Genomic DNA, 24,557 nt, shown 5'->3' with positions numbered 1-24,557 from the left:
AGTTTAATTTACGTACATTTGATTGATTGCATTATTATTATTATTATTATTATTATTATTATTATTATTATTATTATTATTATTATTATTATCATTATTGAAAATAAGACGAACATTTTAGCATGATATGTTCTTTTATAATACCAGATAATAGAGAATATTGAGATAAAATTAAATGAATAGAATAAACAGCGTGTTAGAACTGTTGCCGGATGACGAAGGGGATTTTTCCTTTTTTCCTTCGTTCATACATATCTCCGGGAAATATCAGAAGAAAGTTTTGAGAAGCGCGTATAAATATAAGAGTTAAGTGGTTAATACAACTGCCGCTAAAGCGGGAAAGTGCAACTTCGAGGAGGCAAGATATGTGGAGAGCACTTTTACACTGATTTGATTTCGGTTTCACCGGTACTAATCCTCGGAAATTCATTCGAGTTATTTAATTTGTTGTAAAAGAAAGTATCGATCGTATCGTACAAATGTGATACGCGTAAACGCACATTGTTTATAGTGGTGAAATAACGATTGCATTTATAATTGATTTAATACAATAGATCCACAAACTATCAAATTATGTTTCTCTACAAATAATATAGCAATTATTAAGTATAAAGTAAATTAATATACAATTTGAGGAGATTTTCAAAATGTGTTTTGTCCGAAATTTATAATTTTCAGAAAACGAGAAAAAAAGCCGCAAGGAAACCACGTGTCTTACAGAAAATAACAATTGCTAATTAGTAAGATGTAAAATGTTCAACAAAATTGCTAAACTATTTCTAATTATGTTAAACAAATGCATTTTATTTGTCTTTAGTTAAAGGAATGCATTTCGAATGTCTATACTTTTTGCAGCACATAAATTGATGATGAAAAAATGCTTTCAAAATATTGTAGAGTAGTTTAAAATATGAGTCTTTTAACATTGAACATTATGCATGTAATTTGTGATGTTATTTCCAACTTCACTTTATAATTGTATTTCAATTCGACAAATTTAATCAGTTCGCAGTTTATAGAATTAAAAATGTATTTGCAAATTTGATAAATACACTTTGATCGAAAATAGGATTCTTTCTCTTATTTGATTTATTTTTATTGGTATTTTATAATTGTTACGGAAATTCATGCAGCAAAAGATGAGAAAAACGCTAGAAGATTACTCCTTATTGAAAAATGTTACTGAATATTCTGGGAAGGAAAGAACAAAAATCATTTCATTTTACGATGCAATATAGAAAGTATCTATTCGCTTTCATTGGCCACTCATAAATAGCATAACTAATCCGGTATTCTTTTTTATTTCTTTATAATGAACTAGAACGCAGGCATCGTATGTAAAAGTGGTAACGTATTTCCGTCAAGAGACAAATAACTTTATTTCGTAGAATTTTAAAGTTTTTATTCTTTTATTAAATCTGATTCATATTCTTATTTTTATATTATATTTTTTAATTAAATCCTTCCACAGCATTGCGTGTATAAAGATTTAATATTAAAATACAAACTGTTGTAAACATTTTTTTAAATAATAAATAACTGTCCATAATAAAAAACTGTTATTACAAGCTAAATATTAAATAACATATTTTACATTGTAAAAAAAAGGAACAATAATTTTGATATTATTATAGATAAATATTATAAATAAAAAATCTTGGAACTTTCCATATACAACAGTTGAACACACAAAATCTTTTTCGTGAAAACTTTTGCATTTTTCTTGAGAAAATATAGGTCATGATTTAAATTGCTTGTACGTTTTGCGTGCTGCTTTAAAGTAAGTAGCATTCTTAACGAATGAATGGCGTTCATAGCTAAGCCGCGACGCCGCAAAACAATGATGATCGTTTAAGCGTGAATAATTATCACGGATAAGGTATTGCAAGGCTATAAAGGTCCAACTAGTTGAACCAGCGAAAGTCGTCCATGGTATATAAATAATAGTAGGATACTTTTCCGTTTAGATTCAGTATAAGTTGATCTATCGTCTTGCAAAGATATCATGGGATACCAAGTATTTTGATTTCTTATTTGATTTATTATATATTATTTTAATATCATAATATTATTTCTTCTTTTACAATAAATTTCTTTTGAAATACTTCTTTTATAAATTAATAAACTGTGTATAGATTTTAGAATATAACTGGAGAGCTAAATTTAAATTTGATATAAAGAAACTTAAATTTATTTTATCAATTATTATCAAATTAAAAATATTCGCAGTAGATTAAATATATTAAAAAACATATTTTAAATATTTTTACTAATAATAAATTTCTTTAAATAGCGGGAGTGTTTAATAGCATTTCTTTGTCTCGGAATTGCTCTTACATCGTCAGCTAGTCGCAAAGAGGAACTCGAGAAGGCTGCTGAGCTTGCAGTAGAAAAGGCAGCCGAGAGGGCAGTGGAAAAGATTTTTGATGGTGGAAATACTACAACGGAATCCAAACTTGTCCGTGAATCTTATTCCAACATTAGAAAAGATCCGTCCAAGGAGAAGAAAGAAAACGGTTACAACGATAGCGGCGAATATGAACCGGTGGACGATGAAGAGGAGCCAGAAGAAGACGCGGATGATTGGAGCAAATATTCAGGAGACCCAACATTCGCGTCTCGACGCACGAGAGATCGAGATTTCCATGCATGGCCCAGTAAGATCGATAAAGATTCAACGGATATCTGAAGAAGATTCCCAAGAAGTGGATTCTCAGAATATTAGTTGGGATAAAATGAAAAGACTATCGTAATCGTGGAAAAGAAAGTGCCAGTAACTGTGACGATTGAGAAGAAAATTCCGTATTCGGTCTATAAACACGTTCCCTATGAGATCAAAGTGCCCGTGCCACAGCCTTACACAGTGAAAAAGAGAGTGCCTTATCCGGCCAAGGTCTATGTGAATGTACCGGTTGAAATTCCAGAGCCTTATCAAATCGAGAAGCAAGTTCCTTACAAAGTGAAGGTCGGCAACCCTGTGCCGTACAAAGTCGAGGTACCAGTATCGCAACCTTTTAGAATTGAGAAAAGGATTCCAGTCGAAGTACCGATATCATAATCATATACTGTTGATAAGCCGATACCGTAGATAAAAGTACCGATCAAAATATCAACTCTGTATGAAGTTGAGAAGAAGGTATCGGTACCGATGAAGATCGCTATCAATCGGTCGTATCCGGTGGAGATCACCAGACCGTATCCGGTAGAAGTGCCTAACCCAGTAAAAATTAAAGTAGAAAATCTGTGGAAAAACCGTATCTTGTGCCGATCGAAAAGCCAGTTCTGTACTTAACAAAGTGTCGGATCCTCAACCGTATTCCGTAGAGAAACCTGTACCGATAGAAATAGTGAAACCTTATTCTGTTTCGATTAAAGTACCTGTGGATAAGTCTCACGAGGTGTATGAGACAAAACTCTCAGTGACAAAACCCTTCCTATATGTTGCGCAAGTTCCGGTATCAAGCTTGATTGGAAGAATCGAAACATCAAGGAAGATCTGTTGGAGAGCGAAAGCACTAAGATCAAATCATTTCTGCGACCGCAATGGTCAGATCATGAATCATTCACTCGATAAAACCACAGATGTTTGTACTGTTCACCACAAGCAATTCATCATACGCCGTGTACGCGGATATTTTGCATGAAATCATGACAAGTATATTTTATGTAATTTGAAAAGAGATTGAATGCCTATAAAAATTAATTTAACTGAGTTACATAAATTATAATAAGTAACTATAAATTAGAATAATTAACAATTATAATAAGATTGTAAAATATTTCAACATACTTTAGCAATTAAAATAAACTTCAATTCATAATATATGACATGCAAACTACAATTTTGTCACAACACATTACGTAAGATTGTTTTATTTAAAATTCTTATTAGAAGATTTATTTAAGATTTTCTTATTAATATAATATAATTATATTATTATATCTTCGTCAATTATTGTACAATATTTTACTTATGTAGCTGAAATATTCAATCATTAGAGAACATCAATTTATCTATATTAATGATCATGGAAAATATTTGATTGACATGTTTATATAAATTTTACACTAAAATGTGTGTGTGTATATATATATACATGGAATTGAAATATTATTTATTTTTATTTAAGAAAGTATGTAGTTAAATATTTATAAATTATAGTGAAACTAGAAGTATCATTTCATTAAAGCGATATGTAATAGTATAAAAAAAGTTCGGAATCTCTAAGTGAATAATCATATTATTACTTCTAAGTAAGTTAAAATTAATACTAGAACTGAATTAATCTAATTGCGATTTAAAATAAATCTAGCCTTTTACGAGGGACAGTTATCACCATAAAAATAAAATTATTTGTAATTAGTTATAATTATTTATGAAAAGTCACAAAAATCTGAAACGTGCAAATCTAAATTAATTCGAAAAGAAGAACTATCAGATGGCATAGCCGCAATTCTAGTGTTAACAAATTAATTTTTTATTATGTAACACGAAACTCTCTAACAGATCTACGCAACAGGATGTGCATACATATATTTCGTTGATTTATATCAGTTTATTTAATTATTATTATTTCCAACGTGCATAAATAAAACTAAAACACAACACGTAAGTGTGAAATTACTTTTCTAATTATTTTCCTAGTTACTTCCCTATCTGCGTTTGATCAGGGGAAAGGAAGTAAAGGACGGTCGTAAAACCGTAGTAATAAAACCAAACTTTGTTTTTGTTATTGGATCACTAATTACATAAAAATTAGAAATTATTCTTTTAATTTTCGTACGCATTGTTTTTGTTATGATGTACCTGCATTAAATTTTGCATTCCTGGCTAACGAGGTAATTGATCTTTTTGCTTGTTTGTTTTGACGTAATTAAAATAAGAAAATTGTATGATTTTCATATGGTCTAATAAAAATAATTATCTATTTTATATATTTCTATATATTTACATAATAATTATATATTTAATAGAAGGTTTTCATATGTGATTGTTCGATCTCAATAATATAACAAATTTTAATAGTTTAAACATATGTATCTATATTGTATTTCCGTTCTATTCTATTAGAGCTTAATAAAAATATTTTTTATAACTGCAGTGAAAATGCAATTTCTGTTGATATCATCAAGAATCTTAGTTGCTTTAATCTGCTCTAATTTTAACCGACGTAATGTCTGAACATTCACTTTTTTCTTCTTCAGCAATTAGTCTCGCTTACTTCTTTTCATTTTTTTCGCTATATAGCTATCGCTACAGATATGCATCTATCTTTGAATATTAAATTAAAAATTAAAATTTCAAATATATAATTGCATTTTAAACAAATGTATTTCCAATCTTTAGCTAGTAAAATAACTCTTGCTTCATTTATCGTACTTTTCTCTTTGCGGTTTCTTGTTTACAACATTATTATATTTTAGCAAAATTCATATCTATTTTCTCTCTGCATTTTCATTTTTTATTAAATATTTCAAATTGTATTTTATATTACCTCTCAATATTCAAATCATATTATCTTGCAATATTCAAATTGCATACATAATTTTTCTTTCTTCTTGTTATTTTCTTTTATCAATAGAATCCTTTTAGCATATTTTCTAATTGCTATGAATAATTAAATTCGCTACGCGGACGCAATAACTAGCAATAATTAGTAAGTACAAAACGTTTGATATTATTTTGTATCATAAACTTACTCGAATCCAATCTTAATTACATTTATTATCGCCGTATGCTTTTAGAGATTTATTTTTCTCGTATTAATATCAAGTATTTTAAAAGTATATCTTTCAATTAGAGCAACTCGTCGTGAGACAATTTGCCGTGTGGCACTCCTAGGAAGCAATGGATAAACGCGGTCAATCTCACATCGGTGCAGTGTTCTTAAGATCTATTTCTTCTCCTTGCCCCGTTCAACTATCCTCTCACCGGACACTTTTCACTTTTTCTCTCCTCCTACCGTTCCTGATTCTTCCTCTCGCGCTCTCCCTCGGACCGCAGGGGAGACCGTTAAGCCTCCATCGTCATGTTCCTCGTCTCGGCCGAGAGAACTCGTACGTACAGTATACCGCGTGTCCTTCCGTGGGGACCGGATACGGAGGGGGTCACTACAAAATCCTACCGGACGGTACGCATGAGCGAGAAACTTACGAGATGGATGGCGGAGAAAGATTGGCTCGGTTGAAAAGAGGAGGGTAATGATAGCGAAGGAGGAATGGAAATGCATCTACGCGCCCAGTGGCGTAGATAGACAGGATCAAAAGGACGAAAGATCCTTAAATTGATGATAGGAGAATCGTGAGTCGATTTGAAGATTTATACATCATTATTTAGTAAAAGAACGTAACGCAACTAGAGAATTTTTTAGAGAATTTTGTCTTTATATGTGTATTTTATTGATATTCTCTGAGCGTCTTAGAGTAATGACTATTTCAATGACATCGCATTGCCTAAGAATAGACGACGTTTTTATTTTATTATATTGACACGCAGTAGAAGATATTTATTCTCACTAAATTAATGATATATAATTGTTCATCACATAATTGTAATTCGGTTTAAGGACTTTAATGTACATTTCGCATAATATTAGATTACCTTTTTACTTTTTTATTGTTATTTGTATTCCTTGCTTCTTAGCTTGTATTTTTCTTAGATTTGATTACTTATTCCAATTACAATTTTATATTATATTTGTACTTTTTAACAGAAACAAGTTATGTTTGTCCATAATCTATATACATTATCAAGAGGAATATATGGTTTTCGATTACAACATTTCTGCAACATTTATTCTAAATTGAGCAAGTTTGATTATTAATGATGCGATAGAGAGCGAACTTTGATTTTTGTATATCTTAACTATGTATATATATTTCCACCGTTTTTGTGTACATTGATAATGATCCAACAGAGATCGAAACGTTTGTTTTGTTTTGTTAGTTACCGGCAAATTAAAGTTTATATTTTGACTAGATGACATGTTTTATTTATTAGTTTAACAGTTTTAAAAATTTTTATTTTATAACGATTATTTTAGGCTCGTAGCCCTTTGTCTTTCTGTTTTTCAGAGAATCTTTTGACAATTTTTTGCAGATATAATATAATATCTTTTTAATTTCTTTCAATAAAATGTTTTGTCATTCGTATCAGAATTTCACATTATATATATAATCGTTATAGAATTTTGAAACATCTTTTCTTCTGCGTTTATTTATTTCGAGTGACAGGTGGTTGTAAAATATTCTCATTTCCAACGAACGTACTTTCTAGTTTTGATTCTTTTTAATATTACTGTTGAAGGAACTTCCGGTGTTCCGTAATTTTCCACAGTGGCTACGCCGTTGCTCGCGATTATGGAAGCACTGTAGCTTGTGCTCAGGATTTATAAAAAAAAAAAAAATGCCATAACGCGCCGTGTACGTCGGGCGAGCGCCAGACGCGTGTTTCACTTTTCCGCGAGAGTGCAGAGGGGCTCGCTTGGTACACATCGGGGGAAAGCGGGCTATAAAGACGATGGCATCTTGGGGGGAAGCATTCAGTAAAGTCTGGATATTGACCAGATCGTGAGAGACTTGGTAGAGACATGAGAATTTTGGTAAGTTTGCTCTTTCGTTCGGGGCGAAATTAGTTGCACTTATAGATTCTCAAATTAGCTTTGTTTAATCATCTTGCCTACATCATCTTATCGGGATTTCAAACATGCATATTAAGCATAACCGTGAAAAGTGTAGTTTTTAAACAAATTATTTAAAAGTTAGTTTAAAAGCCATTTAAATTGACTAATGTTGCTTTGATATTATAATAAAAGTAAATTTAATAAACACAGTCGAGGAACAAAAAGAAATAGTTGATCTGGATAGTCAGGCTTACATATTTTATGTAATCTGCTACACTATGTCGTATTGACAAGGCCATTAACAACTGTACTTAATAGCATTTTTCCAAGAAGTAAATCATTAATGCTGCAACAGTAAGCGACTGATGTAATCAGTATGACGTTTCGATTACAGTTTCTCACGGTGTTAGTGGGGCTGCTGGCCTTGGCCGTGTGCGAGAAGAAAAAGGAGATTACGAGTAAGCCGAGCAAAAATGCTGAACGCGAGAAAAAACAGGAAAAGCGCGGACTGATTCACGTCGAGGGAGACTTTGGAGGACACGATGATGGTGGCGGTTATGGTGGCGGTTATGGTGGCGGTTATGGTGGCGGTTATGGTGGCGGTTATGGTGGCGACGGCGGCGGCTTTGAATCTTCCCACGATATCGGCGGCGGAGATATTGGTGGCGGACACGACATTGGCGGTGGTTATGATGGTGGTTACGGTGGCGGCGATAGCGGTGGTCATGATGGTGGTTACGGCGGTGGCGGTGGCGGTGGCGACGACGGTGGCAAGATCAAGCAGATCACGATCGTGAAGACCGAGAAGGTGCCTTATCCGGTCGAGAAGAAGGTTCACTATCCGGTGGAAAAAGAAGTACCGTATCCGGTTAAAGTGCCAGTACCGCAGCCATATCCGGTCGAGAAAAAGATCCCAGTACCGGTGAAGGTTTTGGTAAAGGTACCGGTTCACATACCGCAGCCGTATCCAGTCGAGAAGAAGGTGCCTTATCCGGTTCACGTGCCGGTAGAAAGACCGGTACCCTACAAAGTATATATCCCCCAGCCGTATCCAGTCGAGAAGAAAATAACATATCCAGTGAAAGTACCGATACCGCAACCGTTCCCAGTGGAGAAGCCCGTGCCGTACACTGTGAAGGTTCCAGTGCATGTAGCGCAACCCTTCCCCGTGGAGAAACCAGTACCGTACCCCGTGACAGTGCCCGTTGAACGACCGTACCCAGTACACGTGGCTAAACCGTATCCGGTCCCAGTTGAGAAACCAGTACCGTATCCAGTTGAAAAGAAAGTACCCTACCCAGTCAAAGTTCACGTGGAGCGACCAGTAGGAGTGCCAGTAGAGAAACCAGTGCCCGTCCACATTAAAGTACCGGTACCGGCGCCGTATCCAGTAGAGAAGCCAGTACCTGTGCCGGTCGAGAAACCGGTGCCCTATGCCGTAAAAGTGCCTGTCGAACGACCCGTGCCGGTTCACGTGACGAAGCCAGTGGCTGTGCCGGTACCCAAACCGGTACCGTATCCCGTAAAAGTGCCGATAGCGGTACCAGTGCACGAGCACGACTCCGGAGATGGAGGTGACTACGAGTCCAGCTTCGGGGGATACTCGGGACATTATTAATATCAAAAAGCGTGGCAGTGGAGGATTTTTTCTTTTTCAACTTAAAAAGAAATTAACGAAAGAGAAAAGAAAATGCGTTAAGATGAAGTAATAATCAAATGTAAATAATTAAATTTCTTAATTCGACTCAATGATTTTAATCAATTTGTATATAAAAACATTAAATTGTATTAAATTGTGTATATATTCATGGAAAGAAAACTAGAATTAGATCGTGTTAATTTGTAGAAATTAAATTCGAGATATACAGATAGACTGGGTAAGTGATTCATAGAGGGGCTCAAGAAAATTCTCCACTGCGTCATACGAACGAACGTATCAGCGCGCATTACGGAATATCGCAATAACATTTCTTCTACATGTTTTTCAAACGCATTGCGTCGAGAAGAAAATCATAGAGCAATGCGATTCGTAACGCGGTCAACGATTGATCTTTCATACGGGAGCGTTTAACGAAGCGTTTCCTCGGCACTCGCGAGTCTCGAATTTTATTTTTCGAAGTGTAAGTCTGCGAGGAAAACGCGGACGTATTTATTTTTCTAACTTAACGTCGTTCTCGCCGCGGGATCCGACGAGGGAATGATGAGTTTGCAGAATAGCCGATTTTGCGCCGTGAAAGATGATTATGGGTCTCCGAGTCTGCTTAGAGTCAGCGCTAACGATTTCTTAGATATATAGTATCGACAACTTAAATACCTACGAGAACATATGTACTATGTTTCTTACGACGTTTGGAATTTGTAACGAACGTCTTTGTACGATGTCTTTCGCTTCTTTCTAATAAAACCAAAGAGCAAAACGACAGCCTTGGAATTCATCCTAGCCTCATTTGCCATTCTTTAGAAGAGATATGAAAACTTGTTTATTTTTTATATGCTTGACCTTCTTTAATAAATTTTGCATACTAAGCAATTTGCAGCTCTTGTACTCCTTTCCCTTGCGAGCGAAATTGAATTAGGTAAAATCAAATTAATATACATTCAGCTCAGTCAGTATACGTTAGATTTCTTTGACATTCATTGGAGATCAAGCAGTTGAACAGTAAAGTGATTTATATATTACGAGACAGATTTTCTCTGTTTAACGTCATCTGACGTTTCTCACGCCAACGTCAATATCCTTGAACTTCGTTGTAGCGTGACAAATTATTTATCTCCGATCGCGTGCGTCCGATACGGTATTCGCTCCGCACGAGCGGCATTTGATGGTAACCGAGACGGTGTTCCGGTTCCCTGTTCCGGCGCATCGAAGAGTCGGAAAGAGAGGTAGAGCGAAAGCCATTTTCGTAATTTTGGCCGCAGCGTACGCGGAAATTCGCCCGATAATTAGCTAAAGTCTCTATGCGTAATTAAGCCTCGTACGGTCGATGGAAAAAGGACTTTCTTTTATCTAGCATGACTAACGAAGGAAAGAGTGCATACGTAACACTTCCGATTCGATGATATCAGCGTCCTGTTTTCTGCCTCGCGACCTATCATTCAGATCGTGCGAATCTCAGGCATTACCGATTCATTCGCGCATCATATTAGCTGCAAACGTGTGTAACGAGAGTTGGAGAAAGGACTCCCGCGTGCCTCTCTTTCTCCTGATCTACCAATGAACAGATCACAAGAGGAGGAGCACGCGGGATCGCGAATCAAAAGTGAAATCGCCGATCTCATGCACGAGGCACGCGGCTACGCAGAATTGTTCGCAACGGGATTATCCGCTTCGGGCGTATTGGAAACTACATATGAAAGTACGTAGCAGGTGTTCTTTTATTGCCAAATCAGCAAGACTAGACTTGTTGAAATAACAACGTATCCTGCAGAACGTAAACGCTATGCAATTTATCAGATAATATTATTATTGCAAGAGATAATATTATTGTATGTTTTTTACTGTACGATTTTTCTCATTATTATAATGTCGCAATTTTCACACGTGTTTCACACTTTATATTTTAATTATCGCTGTCGCAATTACAAAGATCGTCGGAAGAGTTAAAAATATACTGACCTCATAATTTTTATATTTACGCGAGATCGATCGTAAGGAACCGAGATAATGTTTGAATTATGAGAAGTACTCACCGTATGTAGGGAATATTGGCCGGGATGTGATACTTCGCTCCTGGATCGAAATCGTCCTCGGATCGCAGAACTGGTGGTTTCGTGCCCGTGTATTGCTCCTTCAATCTGTGCCAATGACAATTGTACTCCTCTTTATTGACGTAGCCGCGGAAGACGTCCCATCGCCACCTATCCATCGCGATGCTGAAGGGTAGCAGCACTAGTTTATCCATCGCCAGGGCGAAGAGGTAGTTTATGTCTGCCGAGCGTTCATCGATGAACGTGTTCGCCAGGCCCAGAGTTTGCAGATGCTGTGGCGTCGTGACGCTCAAGGCGACGGCTTCGCCGACCGCCTCGTGGAATCCTGATGATTATAGTAATAAAGTTTTGGCATAATGATATGTAATAACTAGATAAAGAGTCGTGAAAATCATCACAGTTGTTTTCTTCGACAGTTGTTATTGGAGAACGTTTTGCTTGTAATAGATTTTATAATAGTAGTTATCAGTGGGTCAATATGGATTTATCTTTCTTTCACGTTATTAGATATTACGTTTATGATTACAAGTTATCTTTATAGTTGAGTAATGAAAGATCTTTAATCTACTTCAAACATTATAACCACGAATAAATTCTTGATTTTAGATTTCGAGTTTCGTTGCGAACGTTTTAAAGGAGTTTGGTTGTTTGATAATCGAACGGTGAAAGTCGATGTCAGACTAAACAGATGGTTTGTCGTTGAGTTCCGTCTACGATTATCGCAAAGTTTCTCGAGGTTCTCTACGGATAACCTGGTGACTTTTTGCGCTTAGTGCGATTTAGCATTAACCAGGATGTAATTACGTTTAGCGTGGATTAGTCGAGCGTGGCAGATGATGCTGATTATTTCCCTTTTCTTCAATCATATTTCCCCATGCAAACCGCACACACGCCTTGAATGCATAATTAATAGTAGTGTGATTTCGTAACTTGAAACTAACTTTAATTAGGCGTTACAAATACGAAGGTGCGGAATGCAGATGAAAATCTGCGATAAAAATTATTGGAGAATGCAGACAAAATTTGTTGCTGAAGTGATTCTGAAATAATTTTAAATTGTACAACGACACGGATTTCAATAGGAGCGATAGAATAGATCGTCTTCATGACGGAAACTAAGTAGATATTTGACTATAATATAAGAAGACCAGGTCTAACTAATTTCAGTGATGTGCAATTGTTCAAAATAATGATATTTGTGACCAACCAAAAATTAGTCAGAAATGTTATAAGTCAATATTAAGTTTCTATTAAAAATTCACTTCAAATTTATATTTAGCTGTTATTATACGTAATGTTACACCTGGCCTTTTTACATCATGGATTTGACGTTCGCAGATTTTACGCAAAGTCAGTATCAAACGATCGACAAGGCCACCGATGCGAAGCTGTTCTCGTTGATTCAAAACAATCCGTGTTCCGGTGTGAGGCGAACGACCGGGCCGGCCGTTGCTACGGTGAAAGCGTGATTATACCGTAATAAAAATATTTTAACGTGCGCCCGACGCCAATGTACGAGAGTAACATCTACTCGCCTATTCGCGAGTACCGTAACACGCGGCGTACACCTCGAGCGTGTCGTACTCGCTCTCGCTTTCGAGCTATTAGCCGTAAGACGTACACAGGTTGGCTGTGCCTTCCGGAAGTCGGCCGAGAGTCGGACCCGAGAGTCGCTCTTATGCAACGCGATGTCGTCTATCCGGTACGCATGCCGTCACCGACAGTTTTGTAGCCTTTTGTTTGCGTTTTTCTTCCCGGCACAATTTCCAATTAATGCACTTACACATCACACCAAATATCAACATTGTTAAAAGCGGATGTTGATGTCCCGTAGTTTTCTAAACTGTCTTAATGCTCTTATAATAAGCATCGTTTTGTATTATATATTGAGAAAGACAGAGACAAAGAAAAAATACTATATAATTTTATTTTTGACAATTAAAAATTTGTTTCGTATTTTGCGATTTGTTGTACTTTATTGTTTTATTCTTGATTTCGATCTTGCTCAATTTTTTGTTATCTTTTGAATTTCATAAAATTTATAATAATAATTATGAAAATTTAAAATTTATAAATTAATTCAATAAATTTTATCTTTAATTAATAATCGCATGCAGATTGATCACATTGTGATTTTTAATTTAAATTTAAATTTGTTATATGTTTATTTAATATGTTAATTATAGAAAATATGTATATATACATTATTGTTTTAGTCTTGATTTCTATCTTGCTCGGATTTTTTGTTATCTTTTAAGTTTTGTAAAATTTATAATAATAATTGTATAAAATTTGAAATTTATAAATTAATTCAGTAAATTTGATTTTCAATTAACAATCGCACGCGGATTGATCACGTTATGATTTTAAATTTAAATTTAAATTTATTGTGTGTTTATTTAATATGTTAATTATAGAAAATATGTGTATACTTAAATTATGCACATATTTTTTATAATTAACATATAGAAAATATGTGTATAATTAAGTGTGTGTGTGTGTTGTGTGTGTGTGTGTGTTTGCGCGCGCAAATTGAAGATTTCAAACATATTTACCTGGATTAGCGCCGTCACGAAATTCTCGAGGTAGACCACTGTATCTCAAAAAATACTGAATGTGTGCCATTTCGTGATGCAAAGTTATTAAATCCTTCATCGTCACTTTTGTACACATTTTGATTCTAAGCATAAAAATAACAAATTAAAAACTCTTATTCTTATTTTATAATCTTAACATCACAAGTTTAATAAGCAAAAATGTTTAATGCTTGCAACATGCTTTTGCTGAGTAAAATTGGCTAAACGTATTAACCTGTAATCTATCCGATTACAAAAATCCCATGCAGACGCCTGACAAATTAATGGACGGTCGCCAGGATCGGCGAATACACTTCCGGCCCAAAATTCCGGTGGCATTGCGCTCAAATTCAAGGACAGATAGAATTCCTCGGCCACTCGAATCATGTCAATAGGAGTGTAGCCCTAATAATATATAATAATATATAATATTAGTTATATGTATTTATCAACTTATTTTATAATGTAATATTAGTTATATGTATTTATCAACTGATTTTATTCTCTAAAACCACAAGAAAGAATGATTAAAGTATCTAAAAATTGAGCTAGATTATTCATACTTAAATCATAATTATTTTGATTGTCCAACAAAGTTGTTTTCAGTTCTAATCTACTTAAATATTTAGACATTTTAACAAAATTTTCTTTTTCTCTCTAAATTATTATATAATATACACAATATATTATTTATAAAATAAAAAAGACAAAGGGAGGATCTTACTTGAGCCCGCATTTCCTGCGTGACGTCGGGATACGTTTTACCGGGATACGGCAATGTAACATCCAAAAGATTAGTCCAAGACTGTCCCCATATGTTACCTAATAATAAGTAATGAGTAAAAAAATAATAATATAGTTACATAAAAACAAATAATTATATATATATATATATATATATATATATTAGGTGTTGGAATTAATTCGTAGCGTTTTTTAATGAAAGAATGTTATTTATTTCACATGAGCATTAAAAAATACATTAATGAAAGTACTTCCCATCACTTGTAAAACGCTACGAATTAATTCCAACACCTAATATATATATATATATATATATATGAAAAAAAAAACAGTTTTCTAAAGTATCTAAAAATTAGCTAGATATAAATCTGAAAATAATTTTTTGTTGGACCATTAAAATAATTATGATGCTTAAGTATCATGAACAATGTTGCAAAAACTTTTGACATTCTAAAAATCACCTTGAGCATCTTATATAATTATTTTGATTATCCAACAAAAAATTATTTTCAGATCTATATCTAGTTTAATTTTCAGATCTACTTCAAAATTGTTCTTTCCATGTAAGTAATTAATTGTAACGATATATCTATGGAATAAAATATTTAAAAAGTACTAATCAATATATTTCGACGTTATTTTTACCGAGAATGTGAGACGGAAGAGGCGTGTGTGCGCCAATTTTTTCAGGACCGTAGAGATCTCTCAGCCTTCTGCGAATATAAGCATGTAATTCTTCATAAAGAGGACGTATCGTTTCCCAAGCTTCATCAATGTCTTGTTGGAAATTAGGAGATTCGTAAGGGAACATCCAATATTCGGCGGCATCAGTAAAGTCTACAAAAAGAAAAATAAAAGTGTAACATTAATCCTCAACATCTAAAGTAACTTTTAATATAATTTAATTAACGCGTATTTTCATATCATATTTCATACATATCTATTAATTAATCCGAATGAAATAATCTTGTCACTCGCTATAAATTAAAAATATGAAATATTTCTGATAAAAACTAGGTTCAATACTAGAATTTTTTGCAATCTTGCATGAAACGGAATTATACGCTGACTGACTTCATTAGCATTGAAGATTCCATTTGATATGTCATACTTCCGGCAGAGAATTAAAATTAGACATACTATTCATTCTTGCAGCATCATTGGTCAGCGCAATAAGTTGATGATATAGATCCCTAATCGGTCTGCCACTTCGTCTTCTCCATTCGGTCCAGACGTACTGCAATTCGTCCCAGTCCCGACTTTTCGCCATGATTTGCGATATATCTGTAATAAAAATAATGCGCTGAGGAAGTATATAACTTTTAGATGCGTCATGTATCGTTATGTATCCGCACAAGATATTTATCAAATATCTCGTGAGTGATTTTTGTGCTAATCATGTAAATTTTTTAAGACAAATTTTAGGAAAATTATCAATGACATAACGGCTCTTTTTCTCTCATTTTTGAGAATATAAACAAAATTTATTGAACAAAAATTTATAAAAAAAAAATGATCGTAATGTAATTCGTGATGTAAATACTAAACTTAAAGAGCCGGTAAGCTTTTTGTTCAAAATTATTGGCATAAACCATAAATTTCTTCATTGATTGACGCGTAAATTGAATTCCTTCATTTTCAGAGCTCGCAGCCAATTATCATTTCGTGGCACACACGCTAAACACAAACGAGTAATTATGTAGTAGTTATTAAACTATACTATAACTGCGTAGTGTCTTCGCTCAATTAATTAATTATTTGCTTTCTATTTGTGCATGTTCTGTGATGCCTTGGATTGTATTCGCTTTGCGTTCTAAATGGGCGTGTACAGGGATTTACATTAAAACACATAAAAATAACAGACAATTAGAAGCGTATACAGCGCGGCGCAGAGGTTCTCATAAATTAAACGGAAAAGAAGAGGGACCTTCCTTTCCATTCGGGGGAGGCATACGCGCGCTCGCGTGACGTATCCTATTTTCTTCACACTTTCATGCACATTTTGGACTTACGTAAATCCATGGAATTTCGCCGCGACGAACCGTGAACGATGCCGACGCGACGGCATCGTACCGATCTGATCGTTATTCAGCGTAATTCGTGATGTATTACCTGGATATAAACGCAGTCCACACCGGAACGGATCGTTGTAAGCGCATATGGTCGCTGCGTTATAAATCGCAAGCATGTCGTTGATTAAGCGATTATACTGTAAAAAGAATAATGTCATTATTGCTAAAACTGTCATAATTTTATCACTACTATATTTACTGTCACGCATATTATCTGTTAAACAATAATTATATAAGGTTTAATTGCTTGTATAAACAAAGCATTTACCCTGTCCAGTTGATCAGGTGGTAGTGCCGAAGGACCCACCACGGACAAATAACGGAGTCGTCGCCTGATGATGGGGTCCCGAATAGAATTTATGTCGATTCTCGAGATTAAAAGCCATGCTTGGTATTGGAAATCCGCGTATAAGCGTTGGGCATCCAGCTGAAAGCGTAAAGCAAAATATTGAAGACAATTCTCATGTGAAACGAAACAAATGTTTTTTTATTGCGCTGACGGAGAGATAGATAAATGGTCCTAATTATTTTCAAATAACAAAAATTACGTATTATCTTGTATTGAATTTTAATTATATTAATTATATTGTGGAATTGCTTTAATTAATGTAACATGTGCAATTGTATTAATCAACGTAACATGTTAACTACATGACGTAAGAGAGCTAATCTCTTGGCGACTGATTAGGAAACGCAGTTGCAGTCAAACACGAATAGGCGAACGACGATGGTTTTACCGTTAGAGATAAAAACCGTCGTATCTATGCTTTTCCTGACAGTAACCTGCATTCAAAGAAAAGTGGCTAAGAAAGTGAAATTGTATTTGAGAACTTGTATATTTAAATGTAATCTTTATTTATTAAAGTTTAATTATGCAATTATCGCATAACGTGTTATGTTTATGTATATAATTTAAAATTTGAAATAATATTTATGTACATTGAAATTTATAACAACTCATACAGCGCAGATCTCCAAGAGATGTTCTAAAGATGTCCAGAGGACGTCTACGTCTCTAGGACGATCCCTGGACGCCCCTCAGATAAACTGTGCTGTGTAGAATATATTTACGTATCATACATTTATCATTATATAAAAAACCGCATGACATATCCGGATAATACGCAAATGTAAATTCCAGTTGTGTGGTATATTTCCACGTACAATGATAACATTAAGAATTAAATCGGGGCATGTAATATATATATGCAACATAATTTTTGTCTGATTACTATGAGATTATTATTACAGTTCATGTGTTCGCTGCCAAAGAATTAAAAAAAAATATATATATATGTGTGTGTGTGCACATAATTAACTACTTTATAATTATTTGTTACTAATACAAAAATCAATTGACTCATAAATAATTTCAATGACTAATCATTAATCTTTATAGAACAGAAAAGTCACTATAATGATGCTAAAACAGTGTCGTATTTTAAAACAAAAAATACGATGAAATAATAAATTATAATAAATCTCAAAAAAAGCTGTAAAATTTAAAAAATAGACCCCGGCCTTTTAAAGATTAATATATAAATGAATTAAAAAGAAATTGATTGATAGGCTATAAAATTTTGAATATTTATTTAATTCTTTACGGTCAAAGACATCTAGGCTGATCGCATAAGTACTTAAATAAGTACTATTTAAATAAAAATTTCTAGAGAGATATTGTAGAATCACTCTTTAAATGTAGAAGGAAACTACTTTGAAGGGGATAGAGGTCAAATTTGAATTAGATAAATATTCAAGTTTGTATAGGTCTAGTTCAGTTTCTTTTTCATTCATGTAGAACTCCTATGCGATAATGAGGCGAGGCGATGGTTCAATGTACGACGTTCTTCGCAAAAAAAGGGAAACGGTGATCACCTTAATTATCATTAACATCATGCGATGTGAGTCTCGCTAGGTTCGCATTGAAAAGTACAAAACTCCTGTTTCCCGGCGATACGAGGCGGCTAACCGTATTGCACAATCGTTCAGGATGATTATCATGACAATGCCATCGCCTGGGAAGATTTCCCGCGGAGGCGTTCGGCCTTTCGTGGACAATACGAGCACGTCTCGTGCCAGGGAAAATCGTCGGCAGCGAGGTAACGTTGGTGTACAGGCAGTTTGTCAGCCGATTGACAAGTCAATGTGTGCGGATGCCATGAAGAGTCTCGCGGGAAGATACCGAGAGGTCGAGGTCTCCTCGAAGACGTTTCGTACAGGGTGAATGAGAAATATACGATTGTACGTGACTCGTTTTCCACGGTTGTCGCTGCACTTTGTTACAATGTTGAAAAAAACCCTGCCTTTCTAAATTATTGCCTTTAGAATTGCATCTTCACACTCTCTTCGGTAGTTTCTTTATCTAATATTTTTTGAATTTCAACAGTAATTATCGCACCGATATGCGTAAAAGATTTTTTATGTAATGTTTGAAAGATATGTTTGTATACTTCTGAGCTTTAATTTTTAATTTCACATGGATTATAATAAAGTCAGTTTCTGCTATTTTTCAATTAAATATTGTTCTTTTAAATTTTAATTAAATCTTATTTCTAAGTTACCATCTAGATTATAAACAAAACGAAATTTTTCCAATACTCGTGAATTTGCTATCACCGACACGTTCCTGCGAAAACATTGTATTTCATAAGATAGCCTAAATTGCAAATAGAGGGATAGGCCATGCGGGTTGTGCGTTTCAAAGTTTCGAAATTGTCAGTCTGATTAACGAGAAAGTTCCGAATCTGTTTATTGAGTTAAAGTACCATAACAAAATATTTTTGGATAAAATATTTATAAAAATTTGTATAAGATAAAATATCATATAAATTAAAATTCTTATTTAGCAAAATTAAAACATTTTTCTTTAAAATAGAGTTTAAATTTTGTGATACTTTACCGCTTGTAGCTGCGTGTATTCGTTGACATTAGTTTCGTATGCCCATTGAGCTATTACATTAGCGCTACATCTTTCTGCGCCTAGAAAATCTAATCTAGCTAGGATGTTCTGGTAATTTATTTCATTGGGTGGTAGTTGTTGGGCAGCATCTTCGTCTCTGTAGGGCGGTAGGTCCAATTGACCGGAAATTGCCGATAATAGACAGAGTAAAAGCACTGTCCATCTTACCTAAATAAAAAAACATTCATTATAATATAGTTTGTACAGATTTCCCACCTTTATTTTAAGGAAATATACATACAAAAACGCTTGTGTGATCTACGCATACTAAAAATGTAACGTGACAGATTTAAATCGTAATTTTATTATTATTATAATTTCCGATTAAGTAGTAAAGGAAGTATTAAATTACGAAGAGATTCAATGCACACAGTATAAAATATCTTCTTCTTCAATGAATCTCTTTGACAAACATTTTAGAGAGAGTATAGTTTTGTGATTATTTGATTTGTCCACTAAAGGGTTGTCTTGAGAGCAGAGGCAACTTTTTGTTTTAGATTTTAATTTACATATGCTGAGAAACGATAATCTAAGTAGTTTCCTGTTATCTTTTTTCAAAAAAATATTTTTTTTCTAAAATAGCATTCATTATTTCAAATAAAATGTTCACAAAATTTAAATCTAATTTTATATTAATTAGTTTTTATTTATTACTTTACTTTAATTTATATGTTGTTCAATACTTGGCGTACTTTATGTATTTCTGATATTTCGGTAAATGGAATAATTCGATAAGATTGGTGTAGGTCGATAAGATTGATGAACTTGGCCGCATGCGTGTGTCAATTTATTTTCGTTTCCATGAGAGTACACTTAAATTTCGCTTATATGTCTCATGTTTGGCCTTTGATCGTTTGAAATATGGATTATTCACTATAATTTATTCGATCACGTTTCTATTTATTTTGATATATGAATTAGAAGATAAACATTTTTTAGCTTTTTAGCTTGATCAAATATATCGATCAAGAAAAAAATGTGTCAAAGGAACAAACGACCTAGACTGGGTAATGTCCTTCAGTAATAAATCACTTAACTTTACGAAATACATTATACTTTCCTTCCAATGTTATTTTTTACGACCATCACCGAACTATAATGCAAAAATAAAATCTTAAATAATTTTTATATTGTGGAATGCACTTTATTTACTTATAAATTATTGATATCAAGAAAAAAAGATAATATTGATAATATTGATAAATCGATGTGATATCAATATAAAAATATTCTAAGATTTTGCATCAAGCAAAATATACAGCAACGTATACGCGTAGTAGAGATAGATTAGAGATTTAAAATAACAGAAAGAATGTAACATTGCGAGTATATCCAAAACAATTTTTTCAGGCGGACAATTTGATGATTAACAATTGATGGTTGTAAGTAATTAATTAGTGCGAGTATACTTCAAAATTATAGGCGGTCAATTTCAAGTAAGGATATCAAAAAAGCTTAACCTAAAGTTAGATTGGATCACCTCTCAACTTATAGCAAAGGGCCTAAATAATTTAAGTCGAATTTGGGGACCAGCTTAAATGCACGATATAAACGTAACCGGCTGTGTTACTTTCATCTCTGGTCTCCCTTAATGGGTTTAGCTTTCTTTCGCACAAAAATAATTATAGTTAATTCATGAAGTGATGGAGCCTTCGCGTAAGTGGGATTACCGTGCCAAAAATTACCGCACGCAGATTATTATTATGGGATATTATCTCTTACAAGTTAATATAGAAATTTCATTGTTTCTCTAAATCACATCATGATATTATGAGCAGAGCATTTACGCGCAATTCATTTGTTGGTCTCACGGTCACGTGTTACGTCTTCGCGTTACGTACTTCCTCCCAGCATGAAAAGTATCTGCTTATGCACAGTAGTAGGTCACCTGTGGTTGATCGAGATGCGATGACCTTGGTTTGGTACAATTGTGCTTATTGAAGAATATCTTTTCTATTTTTTAATGTGCAACTACGTGAGATTTAATATTTTACGCTATTTTGACTAAAGTAATTGCTTCTGCTAAAATAAGCATATTTTAATAATATTCTTTGTAAATCTACAATATAATATTGTAACTATAACAATCAATAATGAGATGTCACGTAGATTTATGGAAAATAATCTAAGCGTACTTGATCGTACAAACGAGGTCATCGTTACATGTAATTGTTATATGATAATATCATGCATTATGATCTAACGAATGGAGATGATTCATAAATGCCAAGATACGTTGCCTCTATTTTTCAACGATTTTTCTTATACAAAACCCGTCATATTAATTTGAAAATTACAAGGTGTTACATAATATATGAAACTATTTGGGAAATAATTTCAATACTGAAACAATAAAAAAATTAATTCATTCGGATACAATATGTAAACAATATCCCCCTTCCTCCTCTTAGATAGATTCCACATATTATTATTCATCGAGATATCGGTAGTGTCTCGGTATTACATCTTGTATAACCAAAATAATCATTTCGAATCTGTATTTGTAATTACTGACAATTATAGCATAAAATTATTTAAATAATATATACAAGTTTGCATTTCAGATAAATCCAAAAGAATTTTAAGCAAATTATTACGATTTCCATCTATAAAGAAATATCGAAATATTGGATAAGAAGAATTATCGAGCTGATTCAATATTAATTATACAAACAGCTATTAGGCAAAAAAAGTTTTTTTTATAAGCAAAAAAATGATTAAAGAATAAATTATTTGTTTTTACATGAACATTAATACCTGAACATCTTGATATATTCAGGATATTACTGTATAAAAAATGTTGACACACACAGTTTTAACACTCTTTCATGTTTAGCCCTTCTCGCTATTTAAATTGCTAATTCAATTTATTAAACACATTTGTACATACATTGGAAACATTCACGATGTTTAACATTAGAAGGAGCGCACTTATTATTTCGACAGATGCAGTGTCTTCTCTTAGTTAATCGTAGCTCACTTAATTTTTAATAGTTTTCAAATTTTGCAATATTTCACTGAATAGAATTATGACGTATTGAGACCACGCAATTTGTGATATTCGTAAAAATAATGAACGATTTTCGTCCTTCTAGCGTTAAAAATCACTGCAGAAGATAGCCATCCCATCAGGTTCGACGAAGACTTACGAAGCTGCTGCTGACGCGGTCCAACATCCCGCTGGTTCCACTGAAGGCGAACTTCATGAAAGTTGAAAATCCTTTCAATCCTTGATAATGATCATTTACTAATAATCGATAGGGTACACGTAACAAAACTCCTCGTCGTCGTACGTAATTCCGTTCCACCAATCGAGCACGACTAACACGAGCGACGGTCTTGTTCTGCCGACGCTAAAAGCCTCGTGGACGACGCCAAGTGTACATTTATCCCTGCGAAGCTGTTCGAACGCGACCACGAGGAGGTCATCCGTAGCGAAAAAGGTGGGGGATTCACGCACACCTCGTTCATGTCGTTGGTTCGTCGTTGTCGCTGTTGCTTAGACAGATTGTCGTGGGAGTAGGTGGAAGTAACCGAGGACGAGAATAAGAAGACGAATGACTTTGTTCTATCGCATTTAAAGGTCGAAACTCTGGGTTTCCCCTTTAAAAAAATCAACTTGAAAACTACGGATATGGATAAGGATTAAGAAAATTTATAAGGATAAATGGCAAAAACTTTTTGTTTTAAAAATTCCTTTTGTGTCCTATGACAGAAAAAAATAATAAGAAATTTCGCGAAAAGCATACTATTAGATTGAAAGGAATGGAAGAATTAAGGCCAAATAAATTAGGGGTAAACAGAAACATAGGATCGCCAAATAATGATGACAGACAGGATGATAGATCGAGGGCCAATCGACCGATTGCGACAACTTGAGGCTCTCACGTTGACAAGTCATTTGCCGACTTCTCTCAATGAGACCCATTGTCTATCGAAGCGCACGTTTGCTTTTTGCAACTCTGTAAACATTAAAGATTTATTTTTGAAACTACAAATAGAAAAGAGTGGTACCGGATTGGCAAAGCGTAGAAATCGCTTAAAATAAAATAGATTTATATAGATTTAATGTAGATTTAATATAGATTAATATAAATTTCTTCGCGATAAGATTTAAATAAACGATACGTTAAGAATTTAATAATTTAATTCACGGTAATGATGAATAAGCGGAAGTTTCATTATGATTTATTTTTGAATATTTGCATCTGCGATGCTCATTTAAATCATATCGATGGGAGAAGAAATCGATGCATCTTTATAACAGAAATGAAGACGTTACTCAATTTATTACTAAGATGATAAAAATTTCGTACTTTATCATTACTATTTAATAGACAAGGATAGAGACTGGCCTTTTCGCGTCCTGTCTATCTAATTTTTATCGATCGGTTTTGTGGAGTGACGCAATTTATACTAAAAAAAATTTACTATATCTTAATAAATATTTGTTTGAATACTTGTAGCAAATATTTACCTATAGTAAATAAATATTTACTCAATGAAAAAAATAATAGTTAAATCAAGTTAACTCTTGGGTCTTTTATCAAATAAATATATGTTATGTTCACTAAATATTTACTTATAATACATGGTCTACAATAGAAGTTGTAGCCGTCGTAAGGTCTTAAGTCATAGAAAATTGATCAATTATAGTCGATTATTCTTTTCATCTTGGACTGTAATTGTTTAATTTTCTACGATTTAAGATCTTACGAGCGCTACGACTTCTATTGTAGACTCGGCGTTACTATTAAAAAAATATTTATTAAGATATAATAATTTTTTTTCAATGTACGCTCTAATCTTTTTTTTTTGGTTTAAACGTTTAATTATTTCATAGCGACATATTGATTCGCGCGTGGTGTTTGTCCAC

The 24,557-nt window shown here is 33.7% G+C and overlaps 2 protein-coding genes across 2 annotated transcripts in view; one reads left to right on the top strand and one right to left on the bottom strand.

The window, feature by feature from the left end:
• Positions 1–23,081, bottom strand: part of Ance-3 (angiotensin-converting enzyme Ance-3) — a 58,233-nt gene extending 35,152 nt beyond the window's left edge. The window contains exons 1-10 of the mRNA XM_087406270.1: positions 22,831–23,081; positions 19,622–19,849; positions 16,991–17,149; positions 16,763–16,859; positions 15,791–15,934; positions 15,296–15,487; positions 14,631–14,728; positions 14,142–14,311; positions 13,886–14,010; positions 11,313–11,655 (exon numbers count right to left, since the gene is read on the bottom strand). Of these exons, the coding sequence (XP_087262396.1) occupies positions 11,313–11,655; positions 13,886–14,010; positions 14,142–14,311; positions 14,631–14,728; positions 15,296–15,487; positions 15,791–15,934; positions 16,763–16,859; positions 16,991–17,149; positions 19,622–19,849; positions 22,831–22,887 (1,613 nt within the window). The 5' untranslated portion in view covers positions 22,888–23,081. The remainder of the gene's footprint in view (positions 1–11,312; positions 11,656–13,885; positions 14,011–14,141; positions 14,312–14,630; positions 14,729–15,295; positions 15,488–15,790; positions 15,935–16,762; positions 16,860–16,990; positions 17,150–19,621; positions 19,850–22,830) is intronic.
• On the top strand, positions 4,992–10,039 carry LOC105149149 (uncharacterized). Its single transcript, XM_011061364.2, has 2 exons — positions 4,992–7,601; positions 8,017–10,039. Exons 1-2 carry the CDS (start codon positions 7,590–7,592, stop codon positions 9,238–9,240), a joined length of 1,236 nt encoding a protein of 411 aa, XP_011059666.2. The 5' UTR covers positions 4,992–7,589; the 3' UTR covers positions 9,241–10,039.
• Positions 23,082–24,557: the final 1,476 nt, after the last annotated feature.

The sequence above is a fragment of the Acromyrmex echinatior genome, chromosome 5 (genome assembly GCF_024713525.1).
Source record: "Acromyrmex echinatior isolate Ae372 chromosome 5, ASM2471352v2, whole genome shotgun sequence".
Taxonomy (NCBI): Eukaryota; Metazoa; Arthropoda; class Insecta; order Hymenoptera; family Formicidae; genus Acromyrmex; species Acromyrmex echinatior.
This window is presented reverse-complemented; position numbering and strand designations above follow the sequence as displayed.